Source organism: Bubalus bubalis, chromosome 8 (genome assembly GCF_019923935.1).
Source record: "Bubalus bubalis isolate 160015118507 breed Murrah chromosome 8, NDDB_SH_1, whole genome shotgun sequence".
Classification (NCBI taxonomy): domain Eukaryota; kingdom Metazoa; phylum Chordata; class Mammalia; order Artiodactyla; family Bovidae; genus Bubalus; species Bubalus bubalis.
This window is the reverse complement of record NC_059164.1, coordinates 12,513,670-12,533,506: the sequence shown is the minus strand read 5'-3', so window position 1 is coordinate 12,533,506 and position 19,837 is coordinate 12,513,670. Positions and strand designations below refer to the sequence as shown.

The 19,837-nt window shown below is 39.2% G+C and overlaps 1 protein-coding gene across 1 annotated transcript; it reads left to right on the top strand.

Moving 5' to 3' along the window:
• Positions 1 to 3,816: 3,816 nt before the first annotated feature.
• On the top strand, positions 3,817 to 17,049 carry PDK4 (pyruvate dehydrogenase kinase 4). The gene is made up of 11 exons (XM_006065918.4): positions 3,817 to 4,191; positions 5,192 to 5,333; positions 6,950 to 7,021; positions 7,764 to 7,948; positions 8,122 to 8,208; positions 8,657 to 8,734; positions 10,503 to 10,579; positions 12,577 to 12,675; positions 12,862 to 12,972; positions 13,255 to 13,368; positions 14,824 to 17,049. Exons 1-11 carry the CDS (start codon positions 4,077 to 4,079, stop codon positions 14,965 to 14,967), a joined length of 1,224 nt encoding a protein of 407 aa, XP_006065980.2. The 5' UTR covers positions 3,817 to 4,076; the 3' UTR covers positions 14,968 to 17,049.
• Positions 17,050 to 19,837: the final 2,788 nt, after the last annotated feature.

Below are 19,837 nucleotides of genomic sequence, written 5' to 3'. Positions count from 1 at the left end.
AAAGTAATGTCTCTGCTTTTGAATATGCTATCTAGGTTGGTCATAACTTTCCTTCCAACATTGAATTGTTTAGCTACTAACATTTGAGCAGGGAGCACATTGCTTGCTGCCTAAGAGGCTTCAACAGTTTCATGATGCCTACTCCAGGAATAGCAAAGTCCTCACACCAGCATTTAAGGCTTTCATGATGTAACCCAATCTTCCACTTCCTCCCCACTTTGGTAAACTAGTCATTATTCCTCTGCTATATCCCTAGCTGGTACACCCATGCTTTTTCTAGGCTTAGAAATCCTTCCACATCATCTACCAATAATTTGCCCAAATCCTCCTCATCCTTCTAAGGTTACCCCAAAATCCAGTCCTCAGAGAGAGCATGCCCTAATCTCACCACCGCTCTTCCTCCAAACACCCCCTGAGTGTGCAGATGTTAGCATTGCCACCGTTACTATTACCACCACCGTGACACACTGGTCAAATCTCTACTATGAAGTAGTTGATGATGCACTAATTGTATTCTTTTTCTTGCTCTGAGGATTAAATTTTTTAAAATCCCATAATTTTTTTAAATCGACTCTTGTTTTCCATCACCCAATGTTAGTCAGGAGAAAATGTTTTCGCACCCACCAATGCATCCCCACTCCAGCTCCTGATACACAGTATTCTCTAAAAGTACCAGTTTTAAGTATCAGAGACCGAATAGTGATTTAGGCCTTGCTTTCCTCAATATCTTCACCAATAGTCCCTTTTCACCCCTCAGTGGAAGCCTGCTCCATCTCTTATAATTGTTACTTTCTCAGAGAGATCTTCCTTGCCCACAAAGCATCAACAGCTCCCATTATATTCTTCAGATCAATTTTCTTCATGGCCCTCACTGTCCATTTGCTTTTGTAATGCCTGCTTCCCCCACAAATCTATAATCTCCATGAGGGAACAGAGCGTGTCTATATTGTTCTGTGTTGAAGTAGCCATTTCTTAAACAATCATTTGTTTGTTATATACTCTGAAAATACTTTCTCCAAGTATGCTGCTCATTTTTTTGACTTGAAATATTCTGTAGTCAAATCTGTTCATCTTTCCATTTTGGCTTCTAAAGTTCCTGTTATGTGTATTTTTAATCGCTTCTTTGGAATATGCTCCTAGAGGTAGAAAAGTTGAATGGGCTTCTCTTTAGAGTCTTGATGCATTCTTTAAATTGGACATGCCCAGCCCTTTGGCAAAAGTGTGACTTGCATTCTTGAAGCTCAATCACAGGTCCTGTGTTATTAGATTTTGCTAGGCTAGAAAGAATTCATCTGAAGCTCCTGAAAATAAGTGTGCTCCTGAAAACTGCAGGAATCAGTTGCCTCCAGCAGGGAGGATGTGTTCAGCAGAGGGGACAGGGGGGAAGCTCTGGTACTCCCCCCTGCCCATTAACAGCAAATCCGCTGATAGTCCTCTGATGTTTACCTTTACTCAAATGAATGGGCAGATCTGTCCATATCCATTGCTCCTCAATAATTCCCTTTCCTTTACTGTTATAGCAACTGGATCACCTCCAAGTTCTGAGATCAGCCCGAGAATATAAATGCAGCTCTCTTTCCAGGTCACATTCTAATCACGGTAATACATGGCATCTTATCCAACTGGGTCCACAACTTGACCTGTCTACTCCTGTCATAGTTACCATGGATGTTGTCAATAAACAACTGTTCCTGTCATAGAGAAATGACAGAGAAGAATGTAATGTACTGTGAGAACAACCTGGTAAATATTGTTGGCTGGGATAACATGCACACAAAAGTGTGATGACCTCAGTTCACATTTAGCCCTTAGCCATCTCTGTGATTATCATATGACTTCACCTGATCTTTAATCACCCCACCACACATATGGGACTCCTGCAGGGTAAGCCAGGTCAAGTGCTCAATGGGGCTTTCCTAAATTAAACCTGCTTGTAATGAACACCATCATTTCCATTGCTTTTCCTCTGCAGATTAAAGAGTAGAATGCTTTGAAATACTTTGCCTATTCCAGATCCCATACACAGGGTGAGAAAAGCAAAGGTATGCTTTTCTTTTACTTCTGTTCTTAGGATGTACTAAAGTAAAAAGAAGGGATTTTTTACCTTAAATTCACTTGCTTCATCAGAGAAGTTTTATTTAGTCTTTTGACTTCTTGACCATTTTTGTTGCTGTTGTTGTTTCATAGAGCTATGCAATTATGTAAAAAAGGATTCAGAATGCAAAGACATAAATCATAGTGGTATCAAAACTTATCTCCAAGTGGAGATGCAATTTGGAACTTTCCCCATGTTTCCATAACTGAACTTGAGTAGCAACAAAGCAAAGTAGGACTCAGAAAGAGTCATCAGATGCGGTCCCAAACCTGACCTCTTGTAGGGCAGAGGGTTCAGAAAGGGGAAAATATAAGAAAATAAATAGCTACAATATAATGTCATAAGCATATTCAAAAGCAGAGACATTACTTTGCCAACAAAGGTTCGTCTAGTCAAGGCTATGGTTTTTCCAGTGGTCATGTATGGATGTGAGAGTTGGACTGTGAAGAAGGCTGAGCGCCAAAGAATTGATGCTTTTGAACTGTGGTGTTGGAGAAGACTCTTGAGAGTCCCTTGGACTGCAAGGAGATCCAATCAGTCCATTCTGAAGGAGATCAGCCCTGGGATTTCTTTGGAAGGAATGATGCTAAAGCTGAAACTCCAATACTTTGGCCACCTCATGTGAAGAGTTGACTCATTGGAAAAGTCTCTGATGCTGGGAGGGATTGGGGGCAGGAGAAGGGGACGACAGAGGATGAGATGGCTGGATGGCATCACTGACTCGATGGACGTGAGTCTGAGTGAACTCCGGGAGTTGGTGATGGACAGGGAGGCCTGGCGTGCTGCAATTCATGGGGTCACAAAGAGTCGGACACGACTGAGCGACTGAACTGAGCTGAATGTCATAAGTGAGAAAAGCCATATTTGGAAGAAGGAGTGAGGAGAAGCAATCAGGGAAGATACCTTGTAGCACATAGGTTGTGCTGGACATTTACTAGTGTAAAATAGAGTCTTAGGCAAAGATTTGGATAAAGGACATTACATACAGAAGGACAGAGTGGCAGTCTCTGATGGAAAGGGGGAAAAGTGAGTCAAATTGACAAAGTTAATCCCTTTTGAATCTTGTTTTTAATTAAAAGAGTTAAGCCTAATGGAGGGAATGTATTACTGGAAGGAAACAGACTGATGGCTTTTTTACCGTCACAGGAAAAATAACCCGTTCTTTGGTCTGTTCCTCAAGTTCCAGCAAAAGGAACTTTCAGTTCCAGACCTGTGCCATTCACTGATGGAGAAAACGCAGGAAGAACTCCAGGCTGTTGATTCTCTTCGCTGTCCAATAGCAGAGCAGCCCATACTTTTGGACAAAGCTGATTAGTTACTGTAAAAGGCCCGCTCTGAGCAAGGACCAATGATGTCTCCGAAAGCAGATTCTTGGAAATAGTTTCTGGCCAGGAATGCGTGACATTGAGACAGCCGTCTCTGGTAAACAAGGACGGGTCTGGGCTGGCCACCAGCCCACGCTCTCCGGAGTCCTGTCCCAAGGGTCTTATCTTGAGCCCCCCGTACCTCCTGACGTCTGCTTGGGCTTCCTGCTATCCCCTGACACCTGACAGCCTCTGGGGGCCAGGCCCCCGCGACCTGGAGGCGGGACCCAAAGTTCTTTATCTGAGCCGACTGGCGCAGCCCCAAGTTCAGGAAGCTCTCCAAGTCCCAGTGACTCCTCCCCTCTGGGGCGGGTGCAGGGTTGGGGCGGGGGAGTGGGGGGACGTGCAGGGAAACAAATAAAATCTCGGGAGGCGACGGGAGGTGACAGGACACGAACTTGAGTCTCAAGCCACCTACGGCTCCGCAGACTCACTGGCCGACTCCTCAACCGCGAAGCCCCACCGCCTCCCCGGAACCTCAGCCCAGGCCGGGGCGCACGAGGCCGCTGGCCCACCTGCTCTCCCTGCCCGGACGCGTCCCGCCCCTTCTGCGGTCCCAGGTCAGCCTTCACCCCACAAACCAGCCCCAACTCCGGCCCGGGACGGTGGGCATCAAGATGAAGGCGGCACGCTTCGTGATGCGCAGCGCCGGTACCCTGATACCCCGCGAGGTCGAGCATTTCTCACGCTACAGCCCGTCCCCGCTGTCCATGAAACAGCTGCTGGACTTCGGTGAGCGGGGACGTGGGGCCCGGGAGGGTCTGGGGAGCTGCCTCAGCTTTCAGACCCGGTATAGGGAGGACTCGTTAACTTAAAACAACCGGGGTCCGCTTTCCCGCGGAACCCTGGAACCTCGACGCCAGCACACTGTCTTTCTTAGATCTGCCTCCTTTCTGACAGTCCAGGTCAAGGCCACTTGCAGCCCCGCTGATGCCTGCCGGATAGTCTGAGCTCACCCTCCTCCTTCGGTCCTAAGCTTTCAGTCAAAAGACTTTTTGCCTCCAGTCATCATTTAACAATAGTGAAACTTCCCTTTTTCCTTAAAGAGGAAACGTTATCCCCTCCTTCATCGCATATTACTTCTTGGAGAAGATTACTTGTATTATTAAGTAGGCTTGAATTAATAGCTATTTTAACCTCTAGCCACCCTCCACAGGGTTCATCTCTCTGTAGTCCTAACAAATTTCTTTGTTTCTTTACCTTTATCGTTTTCTCTATATTTGCATTACTGCTGAAAATATTTGCAAACTTTGGGCAGAAAAATCTTATAAAGAAAATTTCAAGCATTTAAATATATTATTATTTATCACTAGTCTGTAAACATCAGGACATCCTCCTCCCCACCCCTTCCACCACCACCCCCCAACCCCAATCTTCTTAATCCAGCTTCCTATCTACAACTCTGAATGATGTGGTCTTCTCGACCTTGTAGTTGGATTGAATCCTGCACTCTTTTAGAAATACTAAGAGCCTTGGGATATTATGACTTCTTGGAAGTGAATCCTCATCAAAAAGAGAAAACAGTAATTTTCATATTTGGTCACTTTTTCTAAAAGAAAGAAAAAGACGATAAAGAAGAAGATGCTTACTAATGAATTATAAGTAGATGCTTAATTACTATTGAGGGTGAAATAAAATTTTGTAATATATATGTGTGTGTGGATAGTTAATGCTACTCAAATATATAATTTAGGTACATGTTTTTGAAAAAAATAAATGTTGTTTATTGCAGGTTCAGAAAATGCATGTGAAAGAACCTCGTTTGCATTTTTGCGACAAGAGTTGCCTGTGAGGCTAGCCAATATCCTGAAGGAAATTTATATACTCCCTGACGGACTAGTAAATACCTCTTCAGTGCAATTAGTTAAGAGCTGGTAAGTGGTGAACCATTCTGAAACAGTCTCTAGTTTTAAAACAGTTATCTGAGTATGAATTCTTACAATGTATTAAAATCTTAATTCGAAAACAGGTGGTCTGAACCTTAACTACTTAGCAAGATGTAAAGAATTTTCTGTTAATCTAGGGTAAGTTATCCTAAGGGCAGTTATAAAGCTTTTCATAAAGTAGATTTTTTCACAATATAATTTTTATGTCTAGAAGAAAATATGAAAAATAATCAACAGTTACCATATTTGTGTTTTAAATCATAAAACAGTTTGATATTGCAAAAAGAATCCTATCCTAGAAATAGATATGGAATGACTACTATTTAGAGAGGGCCTAAAATGTCTTGCTGGCATTTGGCTATACCATTCAGAAACTAAGTGGAGAGTCTGGCTAGAATTAAAAATTTGGGAGTATTCTGAATAAAAAAAAAAGACATCAAAGATGGGGGCTTCCCTCATAGCTCAGTTGGTAAAGAATCTGCTTTACCAACTTTACCGCTTTGGTAAAGAAGACCCTGGTTCAATTCCTGGGTAGGGTAGATCCACTGGAGAAGGGATAGGCTACCCACTCCAGTATTCTTGGGCTTCCCTGGTGGCTCAGCTGGTAAAGAATGTGCCTGCAATGCAGGAGACCTGGGTTCGATCCCTGGGTTGGGAAGATCCCCTGGAAAAGGGAAAGGCTACCCATTCCAGTATTCTGGCCTGGAGAATTCCATGGACTGTATAGTCCATGGGGTCGCAAAGAGACATGACTGAGCGACTTTCACTCACTCACTCACTAATCTTCATTGCTTACAAACCAACTAATGAAGCAGCCTCTGGATTCAAATCCCAGCTCTGTCCCTTCTTAGTTGTAAAAATCCTTGGTTAGTATCTCTATTATCTCTAAGCCTCAACAACCCTCCCCCCATCTATTTTGGAGGAGAATAAAGATGATGCCTCAAAGGGATATTTGGGTGCAATTAAATGAGGTAATCCATGTAAAAGGCACTGAGAACAGTGCCTGGCCCACAGCCAGCACTCAGTTCAGTTATGATCTCTTTTTCAAAATAAACACTGAGTTAGGGAGAGTAGATAACCCAAAGCAGCAGATTTTCGGAGAACAGAGCCAGGTTATTCACCGAGGCAGATATATACCAGACCTTCACCCTAACCCACCTTCTGCACAGCTCTCTGTTTATTGATTTAAGGAATATATGTATTATACAGTCATTAAACAGCTGTAGTCTGAAACACAGACTCAATTCCTAATATGTACTGCTGCTTTCAAGACTTCTACTCTCCTATGAATGCAGTAGGAAAAAAGCATGAAGCCTTCCTGTAAAAGTTGTTTCTAAACGATTTTGCTATAAAAATAGACTCCTGACAAGCAAAACAGAAAACTGACTAGTGATCTGGGATAGTTAAAATTTTAAAGTTATTAAGTTGAGGGTTAAATCGTTTTCTTTTTTCTAAGACATAATGTTTTCCAAATGTCTTGGAAGAAAGTTTTCATTTTAAATATACTTTCTCTCTTCAAATCTTTTGAAAGAAGCAATCTATTTTCAGCCACCTGTAACTGACTATTCCATTTTAAAACTTAAAGCACATCTATTGCTTTGTAGGTATATGCAGAGCCTGATGGAGTTGGTGGAATTCCATGAGAAAAGCCCAGAGGACCAAAAGGCATTATCAGAGTAAGTGTCATGCATTAGGACAAGTGTCTAAAACTTTGATTATAAACATCATATTATTTTTTAGAACTAACTTAAAGGATAATTTATAGTATTGTCCTGAATAGTAAATAACTACCCCCTTACAAATGACAAGTTTTGGCTTGCTGGTTTTTAAAAGTAATAGAGAAAATGGCATTGAACATGATTCTGAGAATGAAATATGTAGAGGATTTTTTGGAAAAGGAACCCTATTTTTATTATAAATTTAGTATGATGATCAGATTTGTAGGACTTCCTATCACATAATACTAACGCATGACAGTGTCACTGGAGAGTAAACATTTTCTTTCAGAGTAACTGACAGTTTCTAGCTATAAGATTCTTTTCTCAATCTGACAAGAAATTTGAAGTTTCTTTCACAATGGCATTTTAGAGCCATCTCCAATCTGACTTATTTTTTTAATTATTATTTTTTAAAAGAGAAGCCTTAGTGAACAACTAGAATGAAAACACCAGTCACAGAGCTGGTATTTTCACATGCAAGCTAAAAGCAAAATAAATCTGTTTATGAAACTATCTCCTCTACTGTAGTCAAAGAATCTGTAGTGAGAATCTAAATAAAGCTTCATCCAAACATTTTATCATTTGATTTGTTTAGATGGGTACTTGTAAAAAGCTTTAACCTTCTTTGAAGTAATCTAAGAAATATAAATTAATGAAACTTACTTGAACCTCTATTAACCATAAATGTATTTTGGCTTAGTTTTGTAGATACTCTCATCAAAGTTCGAAATAGACACCATGATGTAATTCCCACAATGGCACAAGGAATCCTAGAATATAAAGATGCCTGTACAGTTGACCCAGTCACCAATCAAAATCTTCAGTATTTCCTGGATCGATTTTACATGAATCGTATTTCTACCCGGATGCTGATGAACCAGCACAGTAAGTTAGCTCATCACGATAGTCGTGATACATATAGGGATGGGTGGAGAATGTAAGCTGTGCTCTAACTAGATACTTCACTACTTGGTGGGTCACATCCTTTCTCAGTGGTAGTTCTAATCATTATTATCCTGATTTTAATAATGATGCTCTTTGTTTTTATTTTTCAACAGTCCTTATATTTAGTGACTTACAGACAGGAAACCCAAGCCTCATTGGAAGCATTGATCCAAACTGTGATGTGGCGGCAGTGGTCCAAGGTAATTTGTAGGCTTCTGCACCTCCCTTATTGAAAATGCACACTATCTGAAATGTACACCATCTAGTCAGTTGAGGTGACTCTCTGAATGAATTCATATTCAGAGTGTTCCTTTTATGTTTTTATAAATTCTGTAATGAAGGTCCTTTACTTTTGAGAGTCAGGTATTTAAATATTCATTATAAAAAATCCAAACATCAGTAGCTAATGTGCCACATTCTCACATATTGTATTTGATCTTTGACGTGCACATATTCCTGTAGCAATAGCTATAACTTAAACATTGTCATTTTTTCCAATAAAATATTAAAAAGGTATTTTTAATATACATAAACCTGAACTCTAATGACTGTTTTAGGTAAAAGGTAGTGTATACACTGATGATCACTTGAAAATTTTACTTGGCATAAATTCACTTAATCATTATGAAAAACACACTTCCATTCCAGATGCCTTTGAGTGTTCCAAGATGCTTTGTGATCAGTATTATTTAACATCTCCAGAATTAAAGCTAACACAAGTGAATGGTAAGTTATAAATTAGATATATTTTAATCTGTAGAAAATTCAGTCTTCTCCCAGTATGATTTCTTCCTGTATATACAAAGCAATTTCTGTGTTCCTTTTTTCCCTTCTGAACTTGCCTAGAATTTTTACACTTATTTTTTTTTTTTGAAGCCAAGGCTCTCTTTATCTCAACTGGAAAGTTCCAATTGAGTATATTCAGTTGCTAAAGACAATTCATAAAGAAGAGTGGTTTGAGCAGATAATGTAGGATTTAGGGCAGCGGCTAAGTTCCAGTATCCTAGATCAAAGAAAGATTGCTAACTTCAGAATGTGGGGATAAGGCAGGCAGAGTAGGAGGAACCACTTGGTAATGGAGATATATTCCTAAGGAGGTTACTTATCAGACCTGAAAACAAAAATACTTTAAATTGTACTATAAGAAAGAAGCCAGTCATAGAAGGACAAATACTATGTGCCTGCACTTACATAAGGTATCAAAAATCGTCAAGCTCATAGAAGTGGAGAGTTGAATGGTGGTTGCCAGAAGCTGAAGAGGGGAAATGGGGAGCTGCTATTCAGTAGGTATACAGTTTCAGTTATGCAAGATGAATAAGTTCTAGAGATCCGCTCTACAGCACCACTCTTATAGTTAACAACACGGTATTGCATAGTTAAATATTTAAGGTATATCTCATGTTAAATGTTTTTACCAAAAATTAAAAAAAAATTTTTCATGTAAGTATACACCATGGTTTTGGAAGCAGAACATACTTCAGAAGGGCTTCCCACACTGCCTCAAGTAATTACAGGATGAGTGCAATGCACTATTTTTATCTTATCCCATAGTTGCTTCTCAAAGCAAGACCGTACACTTAAATTGGAATAACCTTCTCCTTGCCACTCAAAGAAAACATCTTTTTCAAGTAATTATTATACAGGAACAATATTTGTTGGTGGAGAGAATTTAAATCAAGGTTGCTCAAATTAAGAGTACCCTAGCTCATGGATTTTGGAAAGGGAAATGGAACTGATGGCTAAACTAAAAGTAGGAGTGGACTGAAAAATATTTCTCAGCATTAACAGAAATGTTGCATAATACTTGCAGATAAACTGCTTGAACTGTTCACTGAAATAAAGAGGAAATTGTGCCAGACCTTGTTTTCAAACTCTGCCAAGGCCTGAAACACTGAAGAATAATACTTTTTTTTTTTTCTATTCAGAGTATTATGAGGTTTTTGTTTCTGTTTTCTGTAGCCTCTTGGTGAAATTTAAGCATAGTTAGCCTATGGGATTTTATGTTTAATTCACAAAAATCGAGAATAACCAGATGGGTTATTTTCCCATGCATTAAAAATATGAAAATTACAGCTGCTGCTGCTAGCATCAATTTTGATGTTATTGTAGACTTTTACATTTATTTTTCTTATTTCTTAAAATGCATATAATTTTAACTCTGCAAGTGTTCAATACAAAAGTTTTGAAAGTAGAAATAACTAATCCACGTAATCTAATTTAGAGCATCCTCATTTTACATTTATCTGGCTTTATGTATTTGTACAGAAATGCAAACATTAAATCATAGAGCACTAAGAAGCAACTGTAATAACATTTTGAAAATAAGCCAGCTGTGTTTACTGTTTGGAAGGGAAGGTTCTAAGGTAGGATTTTAGAGGAGGATGGGGAGTATCCCAATTCTGTTCAAATCTAAAATATTAATCAAATAGATATGACAATATATTTTAATGAAATATTTGTTTCCCAATTCTAAATGAGCTTAATTTTTTTCTAGTAAAATTTCCAGGCCAACCAATTCATATTGTGTATGTTCCATCTCACCTTCACCATATGCTCTTTGAATTATTCAAGGTAAGACACTTCACAATAATTGCATTTTTTAAAAAAGTTCACTGGTTACATTTTTATTTCATTTATCATCCTCTACTGAACAGGAGCCTCACTCTCTTCTCCCAAGCATGCTTCTGTGTTCTAACAGAAAGAAGCTACAGTTAATGTTTGAAAGGGTACATGCAGTTCCTTGTAGCATCAACATGTATTTGAGAATGTACAATATGACCCACTATGTCACGCTCCCTGTTCCCATTATATTCAAGTGTCCAACAGAGCACTAGTTATTCATGCATTCATTAAGGAAGGTCATGGGGTGAAATACTTCAGTGACCGAGGCCTGTTTACCTCCACCCCTATGGCCGGTCCAACTCCAAATCCAGAAATTCAGGTCCAGAATTACTGGAGGTGGCAGGGCCCCCGTCTATGACTAGAATATATTCGGAGGACAGTCAGCTCTTTCAGTGATCTACTTTAATGTGAATGTGCATCACCTGGGAGTTTTGCTAAAATTCAGATGCTGTGGGTCTGGGATTGGGCCTGAGATTCCGAATTTCTAATAAGCTGACAGTTGATGCCGCTGGTCCACGGTCCACACTTTTCATAGCAGGACAGTACGGTGTGTGTGTGCTAAGTCACTTCAGTCCTGTCCGACTCTTTGTGATTTTATGGACCGTAGCCCATCAGGCTCCTCTGTCCATGGGATTCTCCAGGCCAGAATACTGGAGTGGGTTGCCATGCCCTCCTCCAAGGGATCTTCCCAATGCAAGGATCGAACCTGCGTCTCTGGCATCTCCTGCATTGTCAGGCAGGTTCTTTACCACTAGAGCCACCTGGGAAGCCCAAACAGAAGGACAGTGCTTCTCAGACTTCAGTGTGCATTACAGTCACCAGAGGCCTTGTTAAATATGGATTCTTCTGCCGATCTCAGAGATTCTGATACCCTCTACCTGAGAATGTGCATTTCTAACAAGCTCTTAGAGGATGTGGCTGTTACAGGTCTGTGATAGTCAGGTACTAAGGATCAAATCCTGTCCCAGGTTCTAAGCCCACACTAAAACTCTATCCTTACACCAAAAGATAGAAAAACACTTGAAGCTTTGTGATGGTTCCTGAGTCCCCTGGCCTGGAGAGGAGGAAGCCTTAAAAAAAAGAAATGTGAAATCTGCCTCTGATATAACTCAGAGAACCCACTATTTCCTAACTTATTCTAATACTAGTGCAATGAGGTATTGATTGTACTACAAACATCTGATCTATTTTATTTCACTTCAGCTAATGATTAGAACTTAACATTGTTATATAGAAACCGGAAAGCAGATAACCTAACAGAAGGGTAGGAGAAAAATGGGTAAAATAAACCAAACTTTGTATGAAATTCATCTAGCTGTCTGAAAACTTATTTGGGTTTCTTTCTGTTAAAGGACAAAGACTCTTTTTTGTTGACTTGATTTACTTTAAAATTGAACGGTTCAACTCATAATAGTTATTTTGCCATCATAGGTAAAAGTTAAGATGATAATCAAATGCAGATTGAAATTTAATTTAGAATTATTTACTATCCTTTAACATAGTAACAGCATTTTCCCATCAAATTTTATAAAAGCCAATAAATTGGTTCAATGATTCACTGTTTATTTGTTATATAATAGTCTTTGGTGCTAAGATGTAAAATGTAATGGAAAGTCAGAAAAGAGAGAGCCAGGAAATGGACTATAAAAACCAATTTCTACATTTAAATTAAGCTTACAAATAAGAACTTGACAGCTAGCAGAATTGTTTTTCCATTAGACATTACTCCCAAGAGCTATATTACATGATAAATGAATATTTTTTATTATACATCCTGCATGACACATTCATAAATGGCTATTCACAGAGCTATTTTACTCCTAACTTAAAAAAGTAAAATAAGAACTTTGAATTACCCTCTGTGCTTTCATTTTAAACATAAAAACAATTATTTATTGTCCCTCATCCTTCTGCCACTGAATACCTTGTGGTTTTGTTTTCTTTAGAATGCAATGAGGGCCACAGTTGAACACCAGGAAAACTGGCCTTCCCTGACACCAATTGAGGTGATTGTTGTCTTGGGGAAAGAAGATCTTACAATTAAGGTAACTATTCTGTTTTGTCTTTTGAGTCCTTCTTAAGAGAATTTTTAAAAAGGAGTCAATAATAATAAAGCTCTCTGCTTTGAGCTACAGATCAAAGTCATGTACACCAGGTGAAGACAAGACATTTTTGTATAGACAAATATACATTGTTTTTAGCATATAGCTCTGATGACTTGTTTGTTTAAGATTTCAGACAGAGGAGGTGGTGTTCCCCTGAGAGTCATTGACCGTCTCTTCAGTTACATGTACTCCACTGCACCAACGCCTGTGATGGATAATTCCCGGAATGCTCCACTGGTAAGACCAATTAAATGGCTAAGTTCACCCCAGCCACCTAGCTCTAAATGTAGAGGAAGGATTACAAGGATGTATTTAGGCAAATTAATTAGTTTAGTTAAACTGGGCATGGGGGATATGAGAAGGAATGATAAAGCCAACTAAGAAACAGTTATCCAAGGGGTTTCCGATTGGAAGCAGAAGATATGTGTCTAAGTTCTAGGACATCAGTATCAGGGAATATATTTTGTATTTCTATGATTGTGTTCACTTCTTTATCAGTAACTGATCTTTCCCTTCCAGGCTGGTTTTGGTTACGGCTTACCGATTTCTCGTCTCTATGCCAAGTACTTTCAAGGAGATCTAAATCTCTACTCTTTGCCAGGATACGGAACTGATGCTATCATCTACTTAAAGGTAACCTTTAAATCAAATATTAAAAAAAAAGCATATTTCTGAAAAGATTGCTTCTGAGTTCTGTGGTCCATGGTGAATACACCAAACTGAGTTAGCACAAATATTGACCACAAGCCATTACATTTTATGTTTGGTATGTGTAAATATACTGATTAATATTTAGTATGGTAATATGCCAAAAAGGAAGTGAGGCAACCCTACCTGCCTCAATGAAGCAAAATGGTTTCCCAAGAAGCACAGTAGTTTCTGAATGAGGAGATGCTCACGTGAATTTTTCAAGGCTGCTTGACATCTGTGAGAATAGCTGTAGTTTTGTTTTACTTAGGTTTGTGGGAAATGCATATATGCTAATAATGTTTCAGCCTAGAAGACAAGATACTCAAGACCTTAAGCTGACCTTATTAGAAATCCAGGGGAAGGAAAGCTGACAGCTAAGAAGCTGTCAATGGGGTGCCTGGCACTTCCTGTTTAAACTTTAAAACTCGGTACATGTTTTTTCCATTTGTGATAAAGCCTCAATTTATTTGTTAAGGTCACTGTCCTGATTCTGGTTAATCATTTGCCAACTAGTTCAAATGAAAATACATTCACAGTCATTAGCAACTAAAACATTAAGCTTCCAGGCTCCTGTTCTGCGCAAGGGAAGTATTTACTACATGGTCATAGGACACCTGAAATAGTTAATGTATTCATTTGTTAAACAGTAAAAATGTCTTCAATGTATTGAGAAAGATTAATGTATTATAGATCTACAGTATCAGACTTTAATAGATCCATAGTATCAGGTTAGGACTCTCAGTTTATTACATATACAGACATTTTGCCTGGAAAACCTATTTGTCTATTTTTATTCAACTCTATGAGAAGGAAATGGCAACCCACTCCAGTATTCTTGCCTGGAGAATCCCAGGGACGGAGGAGCCTGGTGGGCTGCCGTCTATGGGGTCGCACAGAGTCGGACACGACTGAAGTGACTTAGCAGCAGCAGCAGCATGACACTAGCAATATCCAGATAAGGGGCATGTGTAACTACTGAACACAAATACTGTTCCCTAATTTATTTTGTTGTTCAGTCGCTAAGTCGTGTCTGGCTCTTTGTGACACCATGGACTGCAGCATGCCAGGCTTCCCTGTCCTTCACTTATCTCCCAGAGTTTGCTCAAACTCATATCCACTGTGTCAGTGATGCTATCTAACCATCTCATCCTCTGCCACCCTCTTCTCCTCCTGCCCTCCTAATTTATAATTGTATCTATACTGTTTCAGCACCTATAGGGTATAGATAATATTTATTTTTCAATTTTCTTTCATATAGTGCCTACTATACCATGGACTCTTGGTGTGCTTTTATTACTAAATTAATTAAAAGAATGTATTTGAATGTTTGAATGCTTACCTCTGAGTTTCTTTTGAACAATCGAATAATCTCTCTGGTTTGATTTTTCCCTCTTTCAGGCTCTGTCTTCTGAGTCCATAGAAAAACTCCCAGTCTTTAACAAATCAGCCTTCAAACATTATCAGACGAGCAGCGAGGCTGGAGACTGGTGTATCCCAAGCAAGGAACCAAAGAACCTGGCGAAGGAAAAAGTGGCTGCGTGAGGATAGTCTCGCGGACACGCTAAGGGATCAAAGTGGGTCTGTGCCAGGGCTGCTTCCTGAACGTTTGCCCGTGAACTCTCGTTTCCTCAAAAACAAGCAACAGCAACAAAAACTCCTTGATCTGAACACTGATGTGACCGGAAGAGAGTTCCTTTCTGTGACCCAGGCGAGCACAGTGCAGGACCACAGGACTAACAGCTGGCCAGCTCTTTATTCTCCTAACTTAGAATAATGTATGAGTTTGTGTCAAATCCTGAAGAAGGAATAAGCCTGTTTACCATCAACAAAAAGGGGAATGAGTGAGAAGGGAAGATGAAGGCTAGCAGTTTCAACCGACTGATACTTTAGGCCACTGATGGATGTCATCAGATATTGGTATTTACGGCAGTACTTTCCTGCCACTCAAAGGATGAGGGCTTATTTTATACTGTATGATTAGAAATGTATGTAAACATATATTTCATAAATATCTATGCATTCTAGACGTGAAAAGTCAGTGACTAAAATAACATTTACTTTGAATGAGAACACATGAGCCAACACGCTTTATTCAAAGTTGCAGCCAAGACCTGGGTCTATGTAAAAACTCGGAAGAAAGCCCCTTCTGATATATACAGTGCCTTTACTATGTTGCTTTTCCTGTTCACACCTCAGATAAAAGGTGAGCACTTATTGCAAGGTGCATATGTCTTGGTTGAATTTAAAATGTGCACTGAATTCTGGATGTTGGCAGTTGGAGGGGGAGAAGAATTGCCAAAGTGATAGCAAAACCTCACCTTTCTTTGCTTATAAATGAAACAGAAGTAGATTGGAAAAACCAGTATTAGGGAAAGATATCAGGCATTCAGAATCTAACTCAGTAGGAAGGGCTGTTCTCCACCCTGCAGTGGTGGAAATCCAAAGGCATCTATTTTCTAGGCTTAAAGAGATATATATTTTTATATATTTAATTATGTTCTCTACACTCCACCACTAACATCTGATAAAAAATTGTAATTAACAAATGGTTCAAGAACATTGGAATTTAAATACTTCCTGGAGTTGGGAGTATTTTTTAACAAATAGCCTGCGGGTAAGAGGTTTTCACGCCATGGACGGGTGCTTTCAGTTGTAAATTGTTGTGAATGAGAGCTAATGCATGAAAGCTGTAAAGCGTATGGCACTTTGGGGGAGTTCAGGTGGAATGTGCAGGTGGACAGGGCAGTCTAGCACATTCCTCTCAGAGACGAAACGAAGAAACACAAGGAAAGAAGGAAGGAAAGAAGAAAGATGGAAAAGGAGGACGGAGGGAAGGCGAAGGCAAGCATCTTGCTATATTCCCCATAAATTATTTCAAGAAATGACCCATATTATCATGGATAAATTATTGACGAGGATGAATTGGTGTTTTTCAAAACAGTATGGTTTCTTTCAGGGGTTTTTTCACTCTTACAAGATAATAGGCTTAGACTCTTTTGTGAAACCGGAATATTAAAAAAAAAAAAAAAAAACACCAGCTAGCATTTTCTGTTTTGTAAAATAATGAGTACCATCTATATGTTGGATTTAACATTTGTGTTTAATTTTCTTACGGCCTAGTGTTGTGGTGCTTCTGGTAGTGGCCATAGAAGGCTCGAACAATTTGCTGTGGATTTCAGATTTTATCATCAGAAGTCCTGGAGGAGACTTTCTTGATTATGGGACTCTGGCTCATGCATTTATTGACTATATACAACTATTTGCAATAGAATATTCGACTTTTCAAAAATCTAAACATTTTTGCATGTAAATATTTGTGTTTACCAAAAGAATTAAAGCAGTTGATTAATAGTTACCCAAATACTGTGAACTGTCTTTAAGACACTAGAGAAAAAGAAATATTGGTATCTCAGTAACATCAAATGTGTAAATGGAGCTCTATAAAACAGAAATAGTCCATATTGGTATTTGTGAAATCGTGAAAGAGCTTTCGGATCCTAGTGGATGGAAACTGAATGTTCAGGCCCACTTAAATTATAAATGTATAAATTGTGTTTTTGTGTCTAGGTTATGTACAAAGAAATGTGATAATTTTTATAATAAATATTTTTTATTATAATGATAGATGTAATCTTTTAAAGTGCTTTTCTTAAATTAATGGAAAATACTAAGAAGAATTTGAGGTAAAAGTTTTCCTCACTTTACATCAAACCTCATTTATATATTGGTTTTGGAAAACTTAAAATCTTAATTTTTAAATGAAAGATAAACACCTTATAGCATTCCAGAAATTTCTGATTGTCCTTTGCTTTCTTGGTTATGCCCCAATAACACATAGAAAAATGTATGTTTATCTACATGAATAAATTAAATAATCAGTTTTGTAATGCATGTATTCTCTGTATTTTTGGGATAAATCTACTTTAAAGTCTCACTTAGTGACTGTATTTGCAAATACAGTAGAGTATCAAAATAATTGCCTAGATAATTTAGGTTCCCAAACAATTTATAGATTAAATATATGAACAATAATACAGTAGCAATATGACAGAAGTACTAAATTAAGTAGTGACATGTTTTATCTTTGTTCAGTTCACACTCTTTCTTTACTAATTTAATCCTATTTTATCATTTGACAACCTTCTCTGCTCACCTCCATAATGCCCTTATTGCAGAGTTTGTAACAAAAAGAAGGGAGGGAGTGAAGGAGAGAGGGAAGCAGAAGGAAGAAAGAGAAGAAGGGAGGGAGGGTAAAAAGAAAAGCAATTAGAATAAAATACAATTAGTGGAATGAGTTTGCCATTACTGAATACTAAAATCTTGTCAGGGTAATCATCAATTCAGTTGCTCAGTCAAGTCTGACTCTTTGCGACCCCATGGACTACAGCAAGCCGTGTCCATCACTAACTCCAGGAGTTTATTCAAACTCATGTCCATTCAGTTGGTGATGCCCTCCAACCATCTTGTCCTCTGTTGTCCCCTTCTCCTCCTGTCTTCAATCTTTCCCAGCATCAGGGTCTTTTTCAATGAGTCAGTTCTTCGCATCAGGTGGCCAAAGTATTGGAGTTTCAGCTTCAGCATCAGTCCTTCCAATGAACACTCAGGACTGATCCTTTAGGATGGACTGGTTGGATCTCCTTGAAGTCCAAGGGACTCTCAAGAGTCTTCTCCAACACCACAGTTTAAAAGCAACAATTCTTCCGCACTCAGCTTTCTTTATAGTCCAACTCTCACGTCCATACATGACCACTGCAAAAACCATAGCTTTGACTAGACAGACCTTTGTTGGCAAAGTAATGTCTCTGCTTTTTAATATGTTGTGCAGGTTGGTCATAACTTTTCTTCCAAGGAGCAAGCGTCTTTTAATTTCATGGCTGCAATCACCATCCACAGTGAGTTTGGAGCCCCCAAAAATAAAGTCTGTCACTGTTTCCACTGTTTCCCCATCTATTTCCCATGAAGTGATGGGACCAGATGCTATGATCTTAGTTTTCTGAATGTTGAGCTTTAAGCCAACTTTTTCACTCTCTTCTTTGACTTTCATCAAGAGGCTCTTTAGTTTTTCTGCACTTTCTGCCATAAGGGTGGTGACATCTGCATATCTGAGGTTATTGGTATTTCTCCGGGCAATCTTGATTTCAGCTTGTGCTTCATCCAGCCCAGCGTTTTTCATGATGTACTCTTCATATAAGTTAAATAAGCAGGGTGACAATATATAGCCCTGATGTACTCCTTTCCCAATTTGGAACCAGTCTGTTGTTCCATGTCCAGTTCTAACTGTTGCTTCCTGACCTGCATACAGATTTCTCAAGAGGCAGGTCTGGTGGTCTGGTATTCCTATCTCTTTCAGAATTTCCCACAGTTTGTTGTGATCCACACAGTCAAAGGCATAGGTGTAGTCAATAAAGCAGAAATAGATGTTTTTCTGGAACTCTCTTGCTTTCTTGATGATCCAGTGGATGTTGGCAATATGACCTCTGGTTCCTCTGCCTTTTCTAAATCTAGCTTGAGCATCTGGAAGTTCATGGTTCACATATTGCTGAAGCCTGGCTTGGAGAATTTTGAGCATTACTTTACTAGCATGTGAAATGAGTGCAATTATGCGGTAGTTTGAGCATTCTTTGGCATTGCCTTTCTTTGGGATTGGAATGAAAACTGATCTTTTCCAGTATTGTGGCCACTGCTGAGTTTTCCAAATTTGCTGGCATATTGAGTGCAGCACTTTCACAGCATCATCTTTTAGGATTTGAAATACTCAACTGGAATTCCACCATCTCCACTAGCTTTGATGCTTCCTAAGGCCCACTTGGCTTTGCATTCCAGGATGTCTGGCTCTAGGTGAGTGATCATACCATTGTGATTATCTGGGTCATGAAGATCTTTTTTGCATAGTTCTTCTATGTATTCTTGCCAGCTCTTCTTAATATCTTCTGCTTCTGTTAGGTGCACATAATTTCTGTCCTTTATTGTGCCCATCTTTGCATGAAATGTTCCCTTGGTATCTCTAAGAATAATCATATGTGAATAAAAAAATACCATCAACCTACAGCATTAGATCCTAAAGAACCTACACCTAAGCCCTTAATCAGTGACACTCCCCTTCATTTCTTCTTTTATCAAGGAAGTACCACACTGTGTCCAAAGAAAGCCCAGGAACACATACATACATGGGATTTAGCTCCCCACCCCAGTATTCTTGGCTGGGAAATCCCATGGACAGAGGGGCCTGGTGGGCCTCAGTCCATATGGTTGCAGGGAGTCGGACATGACTGAGCAACCAACTTTTCCACTGAATTAAGCTACTTGGGAGGTAGGCTGTTACCATGCCCTGGGCTCAGAGCTCCATCTATATTTCCATAAAAACCGAAAGACTTCAAGTTCCAAAATCTCTGTTTATGCACACATACATCTT